Below are 17577 nucleotides of genomic sequence, written 5' to 3'. Positions count from 1 at the left end.
GATAAACCTGCCTGAGTGATCCCGCCAGCGTCGACCTTTTGTTTACGTTTTCTGAGACTTTCTGCTCATTTTATAAACGACTCTGTGTGGCATGTTGTATGTCGGTGCCTGAGACAAGCTTGGTAAATACTGGAAAGCTCTAGGGCAATTAGGACTTCCGTGTTTGTGCCTGTGTATACGCCTGGGTAAGTGATGCAGGCTGCTGCCTTGTAGTAAACGGTGTGTCAGGTGCAGGGCATCACCTTCCTGTGCCTCTTGTATAAGATTTCAGCGGTAACATTAAGCCTTATAGCATCTCCATAAAGCTCGCCTTGCCCCAGAGGCTCCTTGTCCAAACTGACTGAGCTGTGCAGCGCAGTTTAAGAACATTATCCCCCTGTAATCCACTTTGCCTTCTGCTGCATGCAGGTGGACAGGCTGTCAGATGGGGCTGGGTGGCACAAACACCCGCTTCCATATTTAATTGCCCCTTTATTTTGGAAACTCAACCATTTCTTACACTCAACTTTGAAGCTGGATTTCATCTGTATCCTTAATTATCTACTGTCTACTTTGTAATTAGCAGCACGTCTTTGCTCAGACATGGAGGAGCCCGATATACGACAACAGAAGCTGGATAACCAGGTAAAGAAATGAGGATTTTTAGTAGATTCTTTGACCCATTGATCACAGATATATTTATATTTATTTAAAACTTGTACAAGAATTGTGATTTCACTTCCTCTTCAAATAACTTCAAATTAGATGTTAGTAGATTTTTTTTAGCTGTGTTTATCAGAAACATATGGTTATCATATATATGCCTGTGTTGACAGTGGAGCAAAGATGGAAAGATATTATTTGTGTAATTGGCTAACAAATGGTTAAAACTGAGACAGAGCTTTGCAAAGAAATAAAGCTTTTCTTGAGTCTCATGAGGTCATGGCTGTCAGTACCACCTGCTGTTTGGAGCAGACTTGTTGACATTGTACAGTATGTTATCTAGAAGCTTATCTCTAGTAGAGTAATATATAAATAAATACATAAATATACATTTCACTGTGATTGTACCTGTATCATTATGTTGACAGTTAACTTTGATTTGATACAAAAAAGATCAGCATAATAATACTTGCACATAATCAGTAGTATAAGTACTAATACTAATAGTACCTGTCTAATAGTACACATACTTGTTGAATATTAATAGTATTGTTAGTAATAGTATAGTAGTAGTAGTAAACAGTAACAACGATGCATGAGTACCTGCATTTAAAATCTTGCATCCAGAATCAGGAGTTTTAACCAGTATACACTGTATCTGAAATAATACAGCTTTATTGTTGTTTATTGAAAATGACCAAAACTCAATAAATAAAGTTTTGAAAAATGTAATGAATTGCCCTACCTAAACCCTTGTGCAGCTTAAAGTCTAACTAACAATATGTAATGTAAACAAGTATGAGTAAAATAAGACCTGAAAGTATAAAGATAACACATTCAGAGTGAGAAAATTGCACATTAAGAATTTTTTTGTTGAGAAGAAGACTATAAAGAGATAAGAAACACTATTAAAGTTTTATACTCATGTATGAATATTGTGTTTTAATGTATATGAACACTGACAGTTTGACTTCAATACTCAATTTTTCCACAGCGAACCCTTTTGATGAAAAAGCAGCAAAAGAAGAGGGCTGATTCTCAGATGGTGGTAGCCAATCGAGATACTCGCCAAAAGAACCGAAAGCACAAAGCTGCACGCTCTGATGAAACACCTCTGTTGATCAGCCAATCCCTGAGCAACACTTCTCTGAGTGGTTAGTATTAGAATAACTGATTATTGCATGTAGCAGAAGTGTGTTTGTATATTCAATGTTTAGTGCAATTATATTCAGTTTCTTAAATAATATTTAATAGTTTTTTTTCTTTTCTTTCTGGAGATCAAGTTGAACATGCCCATGATAATCCATTGGATGAGATCACACTGGGTGAATGTGACATGACAGCGAGCACGATGTTAGATGAGATGCCTTCAGAGAAACCAGCTACTCCCAAGAGAATGAACTTGGAGACTGAGAAAGAGCCAGAGGTGAAGTGTGAAGAGAATGACGCCCACCTGGAGGGAAAGAAGATGAAGAAGAAAGAAATGAAAAGAGAAAAAGCTAAACGTGAGAATATTGTACTGTACTAATATGAATGCATTTCAGTGTGGTCTGCGACTTGTGCACGTGTTTTACAGAAACACTTTGCTTCACTAAATCAGCAGCTCACTGCTTTTTCAGAGGTGGAACAGGATGATGAAAAGGAGATGGAGAAGGACAAGGAGAAAAAAACTAAGAAGAAAGACAAAGTGAAAGAATCTGAAGACCCACAGAAGACAAACAAGACAACCAAACAAGAGCGGAAAAGTAACATCAATGTTCAGTTCATCATAACATACTGTATCAATACCCTGTGCATAATTATCTATGTTTCTATGTGCATTAAGCTTTAATATTATTGGAGCTGTTAATTTCAGTACTACCTGCATATCAGTATGCACACATAATACAAAATATAGCAGCATCTCCTCTTTTACAGAGAAACACTTACTGGAGATTTCATCCCAGGACATAGAGTCACCAGTTGGGGTGGCAAGTCCAAAGAAGAATAAATGCAATGAAACTGATGATGAAGAGGAGGAAGGGTCAGAGAGGCCTGTCGTCACTAAATCGCCTAAAAGGAAAAAACAACTAGACACAAGTGAGCAATAATCTAACCCAGTGCATTTTAGAAAGAACAATACCATAAAGTTGAAAAGCCTAATGTTGAGTGTGTTCTCGCCACAGCCAGGTGCCAAATAAGCGATGACAGCAAGGATGACGAAATCCACGAAAAGGAGAAAAAGGAGAAAAAGACAAACAAAGCAGAGAAAACTACGCCAAGCATCGCTTCCCTCAACTCAAACCACAGGGGGGGCTCATCTTCAGGCAGTGAATCTAATGAAAGAGTGAGACATTACAGGCTGTTTGGTGTGTTGTCAAAAGCAGCATAAAACAGTGTTTGGTGGTGAAACCATTCTCACTCTTTTTCATTGCAGTCAACATCGCCAATGTCAGTGGAGGATCTTGAGAAGTTTGCTTTGCGTCCAGCCCCCAGAGATGTGACGATCCAGTGCCGAGTCACCAGGGACAGGAGAGGCATGGAGAAGGGCATTTACCCGACTTACTACCTCCACATGGAGAAGGAGGATGGCAAGAGGGTTGGAAACATGCAAAAACATTCATCCAGTTATTGTGCATGTTGATTGTAGTCTATCGCTGTCCATTCTAATATTTGTTTTTCCTTGTGCCATCACCAAGGTGTTTCTAATGGCAGGCAGAAAAAGGAAGAAGTGCAAAACATCCAACTATCTCATCTCCACTGACCCGACTAATCTGTCCAGAGACACAAACTGCTACATAGGAAAACTAAGGTAGAACTCTGTTTTATTACCACAAAATCATCTTTATTATTTAATTGGTGATTTTTTTCTTGTATATACGGCTACAATTTCATGTTGTCACTTACGTTGAAGGTCACGTTTGTAAGATTTAGGGTGCTTTATTTACAGAATATGGCAGTGGTTGAATAGAATAGTATGTTTTCATCAGTGTACAATCACCTGAATATAGGAATAGTTCAGTTTTTGTTACCTTAGAATGAGCCTTTTATATCTACAGACACTGCAGGTCCTCATCCTCAGTGTGTGTCATGTTTCACTGCCATTTTTCCACAGTAGCCTAATCAGGACAAACCAGTACAAACCCCGGCTCTAGATAGGGCCTTTCAATTTATTTGTGCCACTGTAGTTTCTCCTTAACACTAGAAACAGGAAGGGGAGGAGTAGAGGGGGTTGCAGTATGTAACTACACCTCTAGATGCTACTAAATCTTACACATGATCCTTTAAAACATTCCAAGCTCCCCTTTTTATTAAATTCTCTGATATCTTTTATTTATGAAACCCTTTCAAAATTCAGTAAAATTCAAAAATGCATTGTCATCATCATCATGGCTCTTCAACCTGGACCTGAGACACTTATTCACGGCAGACATTCTGACTTATAGCAGGTAAAAGCGCATGTGTTATTAATAACCCTAATGAAAGCAGCATTTCATTTATGTGTCTGGGTCTCAGGGCTCTGGTAATTGTGCCTGGCTCAGCGGTGAGGTATGGAACAGAGCTATTGTTAATGTTATTAGTAACACCTGTGCTTTTTCATTATGGGAAGTAAAATCATCTGGCGTGAAAAGGGCTCTGTAAAAGCAAATGCTGCTATAATTAAAATAATTAAACTACTTTAGAGATTCACTTCCACCTGTCCAATGCAGCAGGAGTAAAAAAACGGAAGATTCACAATAAAATCTGATTCCAAAAAAGTCAAGACACTGTGTAAAATGTAAATAAGGACATAATGCACTGGCTTACAAATTCTATTGCATCTATGATGCAAGTTTAGATGCAAATAGAAAGACATTTATGAACAACACTGCTGACTTCTCTGGGCCTGAGCTCACCTGAGATAACTGATGCGAAGTGGGCTGACAAGTTGGGCTAAATGTGCTTTTTTTTAGCAAATTTAGGGGATCAGGGTTCTGTTTATACTGCACCTTATACTTGTATTGTTGGACACACTTCATGCTGAAGTAAACGTTTAACAATTATAGGGAGGAGAAAAAAAAAGAAAGAGAAAGGTTTCAGGAAATCATTTCAGCACCTCTTGGCTGTTTTTTTTTCTTGATTTTTGCAAACTTGACATTTTTATCTTCAACCTGTATCTGATAAGACTCCATTGTTTCAGGTCCAATGTTCTGGGTACAAAGTTCACAGTTTACGATGGAGGTGAAAACCCAGAGAAAAAACCTTTTATCAAAGAGTGTGAGTCGGTGCGGCAAGAGCTGGCAGCAATTTGCTATGTGAGTCTAAACTTACTCTTCATCCCAATACAACACACTCAAAATCCCAGTTAACTCAGTACATAAGGAGATACAAACCTGTACTACAATGGGCTTTTGTGTTCTAGGAGACAAATGTGCTGGGATTTAAGGGTCCCAGGAAAATGACAGTGATCATCCCTGGCATGATGGAGAACGATGAAAGAGTGTCCATCCGTCCAAAAAGCGTATGTTTGAAAAAAAGAAAAGAAAGAAAGGTGATGACTAAGTGTAAGATATTTCTGAGGTACTGACATTTTTGCCTCATTATAGGAACTTGAGACTCTACTGGTCCGCCATGCTAACAGCAACACAGACAAACTGGTCACTCTGATGAACAAATCCCCGAGCTGGAATGAACAGACTCAGTCATACGTGCTTAACTTCCATGGACGAGTCACTCAGGCCTCTGTCAAGAACTTCCAGATCATCCACCCTGACAATGGTAAGATGTGACTGACTTGTCTCTCTTCTTCTGTCATCAAACACAAGGAAAATGTCTGTCTTTATAACATGACCAACTCTTGCTGATGTCTTTTTCAGAGGATTACATAGTGATGCAGTTTGGCCGTGTAGCAGAGGACGTCTTCTCAATGGATTACAGTTTCCCCATGTGTGCCCTGCAAGCCTTTGCCATCACCCTGTCATCCTTTGATGGCAAACTAGCTTGTGAGTGAGCCGTGCTGGTGCCTCAGGTGCTTAACAAGATTCTTGATCTGGATAGAAACTTACGATTAAAGTTTAATTTTCCACAAGGTCATTTTACATGTTTTGTATCCTGGTGCAGAAAAAAAAAATGCCATGGACCTAGACTTGTTTTTTAGTATTATTTCACCACTGATTTTGTACTGAGGTGGAAACAGTCATTTAAGTTAGTATATGTCAAATTGTCTCTTTTTATATTTGCCAGATGTGTAAAAAGGACTTGTGCAATTAAAATATTGAGAAAAACTGTAAACACCACTGGTAAAATATTAAATGATGACAATACACAATTTGTACGTCAGCATGTGTTTTTTGTTTTGTTTTTAGCTGACCTAAGACGCTCTGCTTCCGCAATCATCACCTCACATCTTCACCGGTTAGATTATTCCCGCTCAAGCTCTAGATGATTGCTATCATCATAAGTCTTTATCTCAAAGATTAAAACATTTTTATCAAAGTACTAAAAACTGAAAAAAAGTACTCATATCAGATGTTGCACAACTGCAACATGTTGCAGGTTGAGACAATGATTTTGGGAGTCCTGCTATTGCACAATATCGCATCATAGAAAACTTGAGACTCTTGACAAGTACATTGCTGGCCTCATGCACATTTTTAACACAGGTTCACACACAGACAGAACGTCTGTCTTCTGGCTCTCAACAAATAAAAATAGGCCTCCTTTATTCTCTGTGGTAAAGTAAGGTGATCAGGCGTGCACAGATATTTTTAATAGCAAAAAAAAAACAACCCCAAATTAAACTGAAACCTCTGTTATCACATTGACATGACCTTCTGTGTGTTTACTTGTTTCCTGTGCAAATTGTCTTCAAGTATAAGCTAGTTATATTTAAAAAATGAAACTCAACTTTTGACCTTCGCTAGTATTTGTTGCAACACACTTCCCATATGATGAAGTTCACATGTTAACAGTACCTTTCCCCCATTGGACCACAAATTAACAGTCTTATAAAATGCATTTAATTATAAATCGTGTTCTCTCCAAATCAAACTGAAAACTGTAAGCACGTTTGCCAGTTCAGTTGAACAAAACTTGCATACAGTGACAGCTTGCTCATGGTGACTTCCTCTTGATCTATTGCAGATTACTTCAAGCACAACTGTGTGTACAGCACAGACACACCACTAACTCGGAATGTTCTGTTGCGGTGTTCTTTTGCTAACCTCGTCTTTTGTTCCAAAAATCCAGGCTTATTCGGAAAAATTATGTTTTTGGGTTTTTATCCCCCACCTCAGACTGAATCAATAAATTTAAGTCAGAGGAAGAGAGCGTCAGCGCTCTTCTTTTATAGACTTACCACAACATGACAACAACAACAAGTGACTGCATGATACTTTGCACAACACTTTTGTGTGTTGCAAAATAATTGATATTTTCCAATTTCTTGTCACTCCATGTAAAATTAAAGATGTGTTTTGTCTGTTGGGAAATCTTTGTTTCTGCTAGTTGAATGATATTGATGTACAAACTGAGCCTGTGATGGATGGATGATGAAGACAAAGTTGCCATACAGTGTGTGCAATACAGGATGATATTGGTGATTGTTTGTACAGCTTGACAGAGAACTTTGCTTTAATGTTGTATTAATTTCACTATGACATGTGAAATGAACGTCTTCCCACTTTGTGCCTGACATCTCAAGGACACTGAAAGATCAGATTTTGTATTTTAATCAGCTTCCAAAGCACTTATAATAAAGTCTGATCATGAAAAAAATGTAACAACATTTTATATAAAAATACCAGTCAGAATTATGTTGCTGTGTGACTCGAGTGTTACCCTTCGCACTTTCCATTTACAACTGCTCTCTTAAAAAAAACACATCCTTTTCACTAGTGACACGTGAGTGATAGTGATCAGTGTGAAAAAACAGACTGAAACCTCCCTCCCAGTCTATATTAAAATCAGTTTTTATGAGAGTTTCGAGAGAGCATGACTTAATCGAGACCTCTCAGGGCTGAGCTTGATGTTTGGACCGTCTGGTGCCATGGATTGGTGCTCTACACCAAGGCTGAATCTGAGGCTGCTGACCATGTTTCTGCTCGTGTCTACCACTATCTGTCTGCACGGAAATCCTATCACAGGTTATGTCTCTGCAAGTATTTTCTATGATAAAAAATGTGAAAATATTATACATTCTTGCTCATCATGGTTGCTTGGATTGTAATAAATAACTAAATATATATATTACAACATACACAATAAAAGTTGAATTGCACAGAGGCTTTCGGTTTAACTTATATATCTAACAGCTAGATCTGAAGAGTTCGTGGCTTACTGTAAGGTGTAGAAAAAACTAGTACTGTAAATTATTATTTATTATTTTTTCATTTCACAATACACCACTACACATGCACTTTTAGATGGTGGGGAGTCATTAATACATGTTCTTTTTATTTTACAGTTATAGAATAGGGTCACATTTTTGTCATTTTGTCATTTGGTCATCGTAATTGTTCCTCTTCTTCATAGCGGCTGGAAAGACTTTAGATTTTAATGGAAGAAAGACTAAATCCAGAGTTTTTTCTCATAAAAATGACTTGTGAGATTCAGATGAAGTTATCATGACGCTTCAGCAGTCCCTACTGAGACAAATCAAGTGTTAATCTTCCAGAATTAAAGTCTTAATTAAATTAAAGCTATTTCGCACATACACACACATTTATGTGTATATTTATAATAAAGCATAAAGCCTGCGGCTTAGAATGCTATTAAGCCCTTCATAATGGGCTCGTCTTGGTATGGAAAAGAAACCTAAACAAGGGTTCACAACCTCACATTACTTTTTTTATGTATAATGGTTTGTTACTGAACTAACTAAAACATTACTAAATGCGGTGCATATTTTAAGCGGTATGATGGGTTAGAGTTATAATCTCTGTTTTGACTTGTGACAAACAAATAAAACATTGCCTGTATATTCTACAGGTGTGCATCACAATCTGCACTGTGTGAACGATTACTTGTTCACCATCAACTGCTCCCTGGTCATCGCGCCATCAGAAAACTCCTCAGACACCAGCAGCTCATACTGGCTCACCATCATGGAAACTTATGAACAGTAAGGCACTTTTTTTTTTATTGGAACACATTAATCATGGATGACTTTAAATGTGAGTGTGTTTCATTACTGCTTCTTCTCGTCTCACTGTGCAGAGAGAAGTTTAAGTGTATGCTGACAAACGTCAAAGGGGATTACTTCTGTTCGGTTAAAATAGCCAATCCGCCTGATGATGATTACCCAGACCTCTTAGACGACTTGGATGAGTTTGAAATCAAACTTTGTCACAACAAAAAGGATGGGTCTGAAAACTGTGAGCTGCTGAATAATGCATATAGACCTCAGGACAACAGTAAGGAGCATATTGTTCTCATATCCACAAGTTTAACAATATCCAGACACTCAACATATTCATATATACCCTTTTTTTAATAACCTGCCTTTGGTGTATGTTTGTCTTCAATGTGTCCTCTCATCAGTTAAACCAAACACACCGTGCTGCCTCACAGTTAACCACAACTCAAGTCAATGGCGCTTCGCCTGGAAGAGTACCTATGAGCAATATAGTTCTTTCTCCACTATGGGCAATAGCCTGAACTATCAGCTCCAGTTCTTCAAGAGAGGAGACAAAGACAAAGTAAGAAAGAATTAGAACCAAGCAAGAATGGGCCGCTGTTTGTTGGTGGGAAAAAGAGAATAAAAAACAAACAGTTGTGGTTTATTGGCAGCAGATCAGTAGCTGATTAATGGATTAAATATAAAACATGGAAAGTAATGTTTTAAGGATAAAACAGATCAATGTACAAAGTAATTCAACTGTAAAATTTTAAATAATTTCATAATTATTGGCACATTTTGCTTTTCTTTGTTGTCTATTATGATTTTTTTCCACTCTGTCTGGGGGTTTCACTCAAACCACTATCAATAGCAGATTTTACATATTAGTAATTTTGCTTTCACTGAATATCTTCTGGTACCTTTTTTTTAAAAAAAAGAGGAACTAATACAGCCGATGTGGCTGTGATAGTCTGTGGGTGAAACTAAGACTTTATTTGACCCATAGTTCTGTTGTACCGCAGTCATTTTGAGCCATAGCAAGAAAAGGGCACCTTTAACATATTTATGGTTTTATGGTTCTGCTCCTTTCAAAGAAATGCATCTAATCAAATGTTAAAAATGAGTATACCAACCAATGAAGCAGAGAGGCTTTGGAGGCTCAGGTTAAAGGTTACTGGTTGTTCTTTTCCCTCTGTGATGACCTGTCAAAATATTTGCATTGAAAAAGGTCATGATAGATAAATTGAGATCTCTCATCCATATCTTGTAATAACAGACTGAATCTCCTGTTACAAAGTTTCATTACATGCATGTTTATTTCTTTCAGGTGACATCACAAGATATTCACCGCTTCAACAGACATTTTTCTGTGGATGATGAAAATTTTGCACCAGGCACAAAGTATGCTGCCAGAGTGCGGTCCAGACCTGATCTTTCTGTTTTCAAGGGACAGTGGAGTGATTGGTCCTCTGAGGTCTACTGGAAGACTTTGGGAGAGCCAGCTGTGGATGGTAAGTCATCCAAGCTGAAACAAAAGTTCTCATCTTCAAGGTTGTTGAGAAACTTAAAATAGTCTACTGTATGTATGGTCCACACAGATATGATTGGGCTGGGCAAGGTGCTCATCCCCATATGTGTGACGGTGCCACTCCTCTTACTTTTGTGCTATGCTCCAGTTAAAAGGTAAGGCCGTCCTCCTGCTTTTCACCACAGTACAGCAAATGTACAGTATTCTCCACACTAATTATTATCTTTATATTCATCACAGGTGGAAGCAAAGGGCCTTCATCCCAACTCCAGCACCCTATTTCCAAACCCTGTACAGTGACTGTCAGGGAGACTTCAAGGTAAATTCAGCTTGCAACTCAAAATACTAACAATCATCTGACGAGACTGTACTCAAACAATGTCTGTGTGATTATAGAGCTGGGTGATTACACAAGAAAACACGGCAGACATGCTGAAGGCAGAGCAGACGCTCCAAATTGACGTGCTAACCAAGTTACAGGATGTCCACGAGGAGGTGGAGAAGGAGAGCCAGCCAGAGTTTCATCACCAGTTAATGGAGGGCAGCACATACAGCAACATAATTGACCCAGGCTGCGATACTTCCCTCCTGGGGATCCCGTACGCTGTAAGCACCATGTCTCCACTGGCTCAAGGGAGCTCACTTAAGAGTTTGACCCTCAGCTCGCTGGCTGGGAGTCCTGCTGAAGGAGACTCGGGGTGTTGGCTCTGTAGCCACACGTCCCTGGAGAGGGACCCGCCTTTTTACTGCAATGAGTACTGCACCCTGAGCGCCTTCCAGCAGATTAGTCCGATCCCAGCGGCGCTCCAGCTCCAGGAGAGCCTGTCAACAAAACCCTGCCCGACAGAGCTCATAGGGGTGGAGGACGCACTTGCTGAAGCATAAGCTGATGTGTTTGCATGTAGTGACTAGACAGTAAGACATTGTAAAGCTGAACTTATACAAGCAAATGTAAATCAACTGCAAGTAACTTGCATATATAAATAGAGAGGTACTTGGCCTTTATGTTATTTGCATAGCGTTACGCATAATGTACATCATGCATATATATTAATTGCATAACCTTTTGATCGCATTAAATGACTTCTAAAGACAATTGTTCTTAGTTCAGTCATCAATATCATGTCTGTTTTGTTGCTTAACCCTAGACTAAGTTGTATATTTTTACTCATGTAATAAAGAAAAAGGCAAACATTTTGTAGAAAGTTTTATTTACGCCAACACATACATGAACAAAGCACCATATAACCTTAAAGTCTGATACAGAAGTAAGCCTACCTGCCTCAGTCATCATGGCCATTTTATTTATTCCATAGCAAACACTCTGAATAACAAAAAGACAGCCAAGGCAGCAGATTCTATCATATATTACAGCATGCTGAATAGAAAACCTGGGAAAGAGAATTAGACAGAGCCATCTAGAGACACTAGTGAGATACAACAGTATAAAAGTGCCATTCATTATACAGCAGTTGAAATACTGACAATGAAATAAGCTAATTTTACATTAAATTTATGGAAAATAAAGGGGGGATAGAGGGGGGGCAAAAGGAATAGACCCTGTGAAAGAGCAAAATAAAACAGACATTTTCTTCCTTGAACATTGATGAGAGCCAGCTTGCATGGAGTTGATGAAACTGGTACCGAGCTGTGTCCCTTGCACCACATAAGACAATAATGTTTAAAAAAAGAAATGACCAGGGTGCTGAAGCACCCATCCCCTCCCAGCATTATGCGCCGACTGGCAATTAAGAACAAAACAAACAAAACAAAACAAAAAAAGATAGGTCAAAGAAGAACGGATGGCACAGAATGTGTGGAGTTTAAATAGAAGTCTTTAAGCAAGTCCTGATGTGAGAGGAGCACATTCATTGAGAGACTGAGCGGGGAGGTGATTCTTGTTAAACCCATTCCTTCTGCCGCAGCGGAGCGAGTCTTCGCCCTTACGAGGGGGAGAATTTTTTGGCTTGTGCTCGAACTCTTTTTTCATATTCTACTCTGTTTTGGCTGGAAAGAGATTAAAAGAAATAAAAGCCGTTATCATGGTTCTCTGATCACTCAAATAAGAAACAAAAAAATCATATTTTGATCAGTGTGACTGAATGAATCTAATGTCACTCACCAGTAGATTGTGTAAGCCTCTGCTTGGGCTGGATCCTGGATATTTGGTTCATTTAGGAGTTCTTGGATACCTAATAAGATCTGCAGAACAAACGAACCAATAAGACAAATTGATTTCAAACTCAATTTATCTGTTTTGCATTTCTTTATGCGGCTGCTTATAATTTGTTGTTTGTATGACGTTCACAAAAGTTATAAGCCTTCTTCCTCTACATTTCACATTAATTTGGGTTAGATCTCACTGATTTAAATGTTCAAACTGGTTTGGTATTGAGCCAAATACTGGACCAGTAACTGTAAATTATACCACTAGGGGTCGCATGTGACTCAGTCTCAAGATGAACATGATGAGACATAAATGAGTGTAGCAGCACCACAATCAGGACCACCAAGGGACACTTTGGGTGCTTTTCATTATGCTGAAGACGGAGACGCGAGGACGGAGGACCTGTTTCACAGCGGCCATTTTGACATGAAGTAGTAGGGTCACACAGGTGTTTCCATTTAGTGCAGTAAAGGCCTTCCAGCGAGCCAACATACACCACAGCAGCACACGGACTCTGTTTGACCTGAATGAAACTGAACCTTAATTATAATAAAATTAAATATTGTAAAAAAACTAAAAAAACTGCTGCTTTGTGTGATGCCACAACATTCTGCAACGAAATGATCCTATCAAGTGTTTATCACACACACGGGAACTGCACATTATACTGCATCTCACCATGCAACTGTTGTATTATTGTACATTATACGTAGACACTGCAAAGTAAGAGCTATAAGAATTTTTTTTTCCCATTTTGTTGACGATAAATTACGTCCTTTTATGCCAACGTCTTCTGTGTAACAGACACATTTCCATCAACTCAGTTCCTCCAGAAGCCTTCCCTCGCGTTAAGGTGCATTTAGAGGATTGGCAGATGCTCCATGATGGTGGATGGCAAACTAATTTCTGGGTTGTTGGAAATGAGGACGTGAAGAGCCATACGTTACAATAACGAGAAGCACCCATAGTAATTAAGTTTTTCTTCTAAAGTATGGTATTAAATTAGAGAGGAAAAATGGTCAAAACATGTTGTATATTCAATACATCAACAATATTTAAGGAAACATTTGTGAGCACGTTGTTGCATTGATCGTACGGGGCTCGCACATGGTTTATTTGCCTAAAAGATGCTGTGTGCTTTGTCATGTAGAATGAATATGCAAGAGCCCATTCTTGATTAAAAGCCGTTTTCGCCGTCTACTTTGTCTTTTTAGAGCACGCCATGTGCAATTACTTTTCTCTGACTTTTCTCTCTCTCCTTTCGTCTCTTCTGGCGTGTGTGCGTGTCTCACTCGCTGATTTGAGTCGCAATGCTTATCGCAATGCACAGATTTGGTCGGCTGATTAGCATGATGTCAGATGACTTTACATTGCACGCATTTGGTCTGCAAGTTTCGTAGGCAGCCAAACCGGTGCCATAAAACTGGTTAAACCAGAAAGACTGGGCAAACAAGGATGAGAAAGAAAATAAATAAAATAAGAAACAAGCACTGTAATGTAAATGAGGTGCGCTTAGCAATCCAAACCTGCTTTATTGTGATGGCCGGTCTCCAGTCCTTGTCCTCCTCTAGAATAGATAGGCATACTGTGCCTGATGGATACACATTTGGATGAAAGAGTGGAGGCTCAAATTTACCTGAAAAACACACACACATAGGTGCACTTATGTTACGGATCCATTACAAATGTCAGACAAGATGAACAAACTCCACAAATGTCACTCGGCTTTTTCAGAGTATAAACTGACTGAATTCTTCCACTGAAAGGCTAAATGTTATTTTAAATGTGACATTCAGACAACAAACCTGTTGCTGGATATTACAAACACCGTACATCAGAGTGTCCTGAAATTATTAAGTACCCCACAGTGATAATGTAATTATTTTATTCAATACAAGAAGCCAGTGTGGTATTTTCAGGTTTGAACAGTTAAATTGTGACAACTGGTTTAGTGCCACGGCTGAGTCAGCTCTTAAATCATTACTGGAAAATGCTGTACAATGCTGTAAAACTGAGTAAAGGATGCATGTTTAGAGCATGATTATGAATTGGTTAGGACAACCAAATCAACATCCAAAACATATCGTATGAACTCAAAATAGATGGGTAAATTAAAAATGATCCTTTACAATGACTGAGTGGTGTGCAGTGAGACTATTAGATTAGATTGAACACAGCCTACTAAGTATAATTACAGCATTACTGCCAGTGTCAAGATAGAAACCATGCTTGATAATGCAAAATGTGCTTATGTGATGTGCACCTGACTACTGGCAAACTGAATAATGCAGATAGATTTCTACGAGCATCTGCTACAGCATAATAACAGCGCATTTATGCTAAACACAGGGCAGACCCAGTAACTCACATTTTGGAGGTGAAGAAGGATAGTCATCCTTGAACAACATGCGCAGTTTGAACAGGCCACCTTCCCACGGAGTCTGAGGAGACACGCGACCGTTAGATTAACTTCTCAACAGAACGTCATGTCATTCACACACGTTTCCACTAAATAACTCTGAAAAACCTTGTTAAAAAAAATATAAAAATCTAAAAAGCAGTTTTAAGACTCATCGCTGTTACTAAGAATGAACCTGTTTTGGTCCCTGTAATTTAAGGTCAGTACTCTTGATGGCATTCACTACAAAAAGATGCAAAACGATACATGCTCTTTTGAAGCTGATAAAGAAACGCCATTGTCGTATACAGCTTACTTATCCAACTGTGGTTTGCTTTGCAAAGCAAAATATGTACTACTGTATGCAAATAAGACTAAGAAACAACATTACCCCTTTCTTGCCAGGAATAGCACATTCCCAATTCATGAGATTCATGGTTCCATCTGGATTTTTTGTTGGTACAGCAACAAATCCCTGAAAAATTGAATAAGAGGACACGCAGTTGCAGTTAAGACAAGTTAACAAGCAGTAAAGACATCAGCGTTTACTAGAGGACTTGACAGTATACGAGATGTCAGGTACGTCTCATAAGACGCTACTTACAAAAGGATGGTCCTTCCGCCATGCCTTGCGCTCCTGGGCAAGCCGGCTCAATGCAATGCCTGACATGATGTGTGGACTCCTGTAACAAGAGAGAATGTCAAGTCAATTACATGAAACCGTGCCCAACATCAAGGTCTGTCCTGACAGTGAGGTCTCTGACTTGAAAACATGAAGTGACTTTGTAATAATAACAACACTTTTTTTTTTTTAAAGACCTTAAAAACTTAAAATTATGTCATTTATCAAGCTTTGTGCCTCTTTATACCACTCTGAATGAAACATCTTTGGATTTTTAAACTGTTGATCTGACAAAAACAAATTTAAAAAAAGGCATGTTGGGCTTCAGGATGGACGGCAGTACTAGGTGTTTTTGCAGTTTCTGCTTTTTGAACACGAGCAAAAACAACTGCCAATAATGAGAGATACGCTCTTATATGTTGTAAAGTGATCTAAAGTTGTAATATTACAGTATTACGAGTATAAAAACCTGACATCATGCATATAGTGAGCTCCAGTGATCAGCTCCAGTTGCTTATGCACACAGTAAAGAGCCTCCTACGCACATTTTAGTACACACAGGTGAATTAATGAAGCCATCCTCTAAAGATGCAGGTGTATTAAATCAGTTAAATCACCTGGACACATCCCCCTGTCCTCACTCTGACTATGTCTTCTTATAGCAGAGGTGCAAAGCTAATTAGCAATTTTAATTAAGACCCTCCATTGGAATGTCTGATCTCTATAGCAACGATGCTCTAATGACAACGAGGCACGGCAACAAAACAGCAGCTACTAGCAGTAACTAGTCACTGTCCACGCAGTATTTACTAACTTTGCAGCGGTGGAGTTGTGCTCTTTATTACACAGCCAACTCGAGGTGTTAGTCTGTTTTTACCAGCAGAGCAGAAACGTGTTTTTAAAAGTGTCTTTTTAAGCCGACACGTCGGGGTTAGCCAAGTTAGCCGGTGGTGATACAGGTCTCCTGCTACTTCTTTTCGTTTGCGCCTGGTGTTCAAACTTCAGGGCCCCAAGAAATTAAACCATGAACGTTTTTGGTTTCTCTCGTGTTCGTTAAGCTTTAACGCAAACTTACTGTCAACGCAAAACGTCCGCAAACTCACCAATCAAAGCTGCTATTTGATTTAGCAGCGCTAGCCGGTTTAGCTCGACAAGCTAACTCATGTGCGCCAGAATCGTTCCGTGTCTTAAAACAGGCGCTGGCGCTGTTAGCGTCTGACACGGCCTGATGCAGCACAAAAAAATGCGCAATTGCACTTGATTTTGGACGCATTTTTTTTTTTTTTAGGGGGGGAGGTGTGGAGGGATGAGAGAAAAGTCATCGCTGCGTTTTCTTTTAAACGCTTAATAACATCTGCTCCGCAACGGCAAACGAGGATGTGAAATATCCCAGAGGAGTGAACCATATCACGATCCATTAAAGAATAGGGACAAAGAACGCCAGAGCTAAAAGGCGCACATTTGTGCATTATCAAACTAGCGAAAATGGCGCAAACTGAAGCGGGTAAAATATCACGATACACGACAAAATTAACATGTTGCTTAATTAAGGCGCGCTCCTACCTTTCAGTATGGCTGCACTGGCTCTGGTAGATAAGCGAAATGTGTTAATCGTGCCCAAATCCCGTTAAACCTTGCAAAGTTTCCCTCCTGAAAAACCACCCGCTCCGACTCAAGCTAGACACAGAAACAGCGAAGCGAAACGGTCATCTGTCCTTTACTTCCGTCTTCGCTTAAATACCCCTAGGAAGTAAAGGCAGTGCGTTTATCTTCTGACGGTTTGCGTTTTTGAGTGACTTCTTAACTGTAAATCACAATCTTAACTGGTTATTTGTTTTTTAGTTTCTATTTGAACAGCAACGCCTGTACTAACAGTATACTGTGAATCTTTAGCGCCTTTAAGTTGTTGGTGAACATCTTTACTTCGCGGTTGTTGCTCTTTGGCTAACTTTACCTTGTTCAGAGCGTAACACAAGCCAAGGAGTGACTTTGAACATTCACAAAAGACACATTAAGTTCATTGGGATTATCTGCGTTCTTCCTTCTGTTAATTTAAGTCGTTTATATGATTTTAAAACTAAACGTACACCCAAACACTTACGCTCCTATGCTAGCATACGCAGACGGATTTCTATCTCGCCGA

At 39.1% G+C, this 17577-nt stretch overlaps 3 protein-coding genes across 5 annotated transcripts; 2 read left to right on the top strand and 1 right to left on the bottom strand.

Annotated features, from left to right (window-relative positions):
* Nucleotides 1-13: 13 nt before the first annotated feature.
* Nucleotides 14-5689, top strand: si:dkey-220f10.4 (tubby protein homolog). 3 transcript variants are annotated; one of them, XM_027289285.1, is made up of 13 exons: nt 14-122; nt 563-624; nt 1637-1796; nt 1920-2147; nt 2262-2387; nt 2560-2721; nt 2808-2968; nt 3059-3220; nt 3321-3433; nt 4802-4916; nt 5024-5122; nt 5208-5379; nt 5478-5689. In XM_027289285.1, exons 2-13 carry the CDS (start codon nt 583-585, stop codon nt 5609-5611), a joined length of 1674 nt encoding a protein of 557 aa, XP_027145086.1. In that variant the 5' UTR covers nt 14-122; nt 563-582; the 3' UTR covers nt 5612-5689. The 3 variants fall into 3 exon arrangements, with proteins under 3 accessions (XP_027145086.1, XP_027145085.1, XP_027145084.1); XM_027289284.1 differs by having other exon boundaries at nt 70-185; nt 566-624; XM_027289283.1 differs by having other exon boundaries at nt 70-185.
* A 1899-nt stretch (nt 5690-7588) lies between these two features.
* On the top strand, nt 7589-12075 carry LOC113747893 (interleukin-21 receptor). Its single transcript, XM_027289602.1, has 8 exons — nt 7589-7745; nt 8590-8722; nt 8818-9014; nt 9142-9299; nt 10047-10230; nt 10318-10402; nt 10488-10566; nt 10644-12075. The coding sequence occupies exons 1-8, from the start codon at nt 7628-7630 to the stop codon at nt 11130-11132; spliced, it is 1443 nt and encodes a 480-aa protein (XP_027145403.1). The 5' UTR covers nt 7589-7627; the 3' UTR covers nt 11133-12075.
* ube2ib (ubiquitin-conjugating enzyme E2Ib) lies at nt 11442-17157 on the bottom strand. The gene is made up of 7 exons (XM_010736248.3): nt 16998-17157; nt 15417-15495; nt 15204-15287; nt 14783-14855; nt 13941-14050; nt 12370-12449; nt 11442-12254 (listed from the first exon to the last, which is right to left on the bottom strand). Exons 2-7 carry the CDS (start codon nt 15480-15482, stop codon nt 12191-12193), a joined length of 477 nt encoding a protein of 158 aa, XP_010734550.1. The 5' UTR covers nt 15483-15495; nt 16998-17157; the 3' UTR covers nt 11442-12190.
* Between the last annotated feature and the right edge of the window lie 420 nt (nt 17158-17577).

This window comes from Larimichthys crocea, chromosome XVI (genome assembly GCF_000972845.2).
Source record: "Larimichthys crocea isolate SSNF chromosome XVI, L_crocea_2.0, whole genome shotgun sequence".
In the NCBI taxonomy this organism is placed as follows: Eukaryota; Metazoa; Chordata; class Actinopteri; family Sciaenidae; genus Larimichthys; species Larimichthys crocea.
Note: the sequence above shows the minus strand (reverse complement) of the source record. Positions and strands in the feature narration are given on the sequence as shown.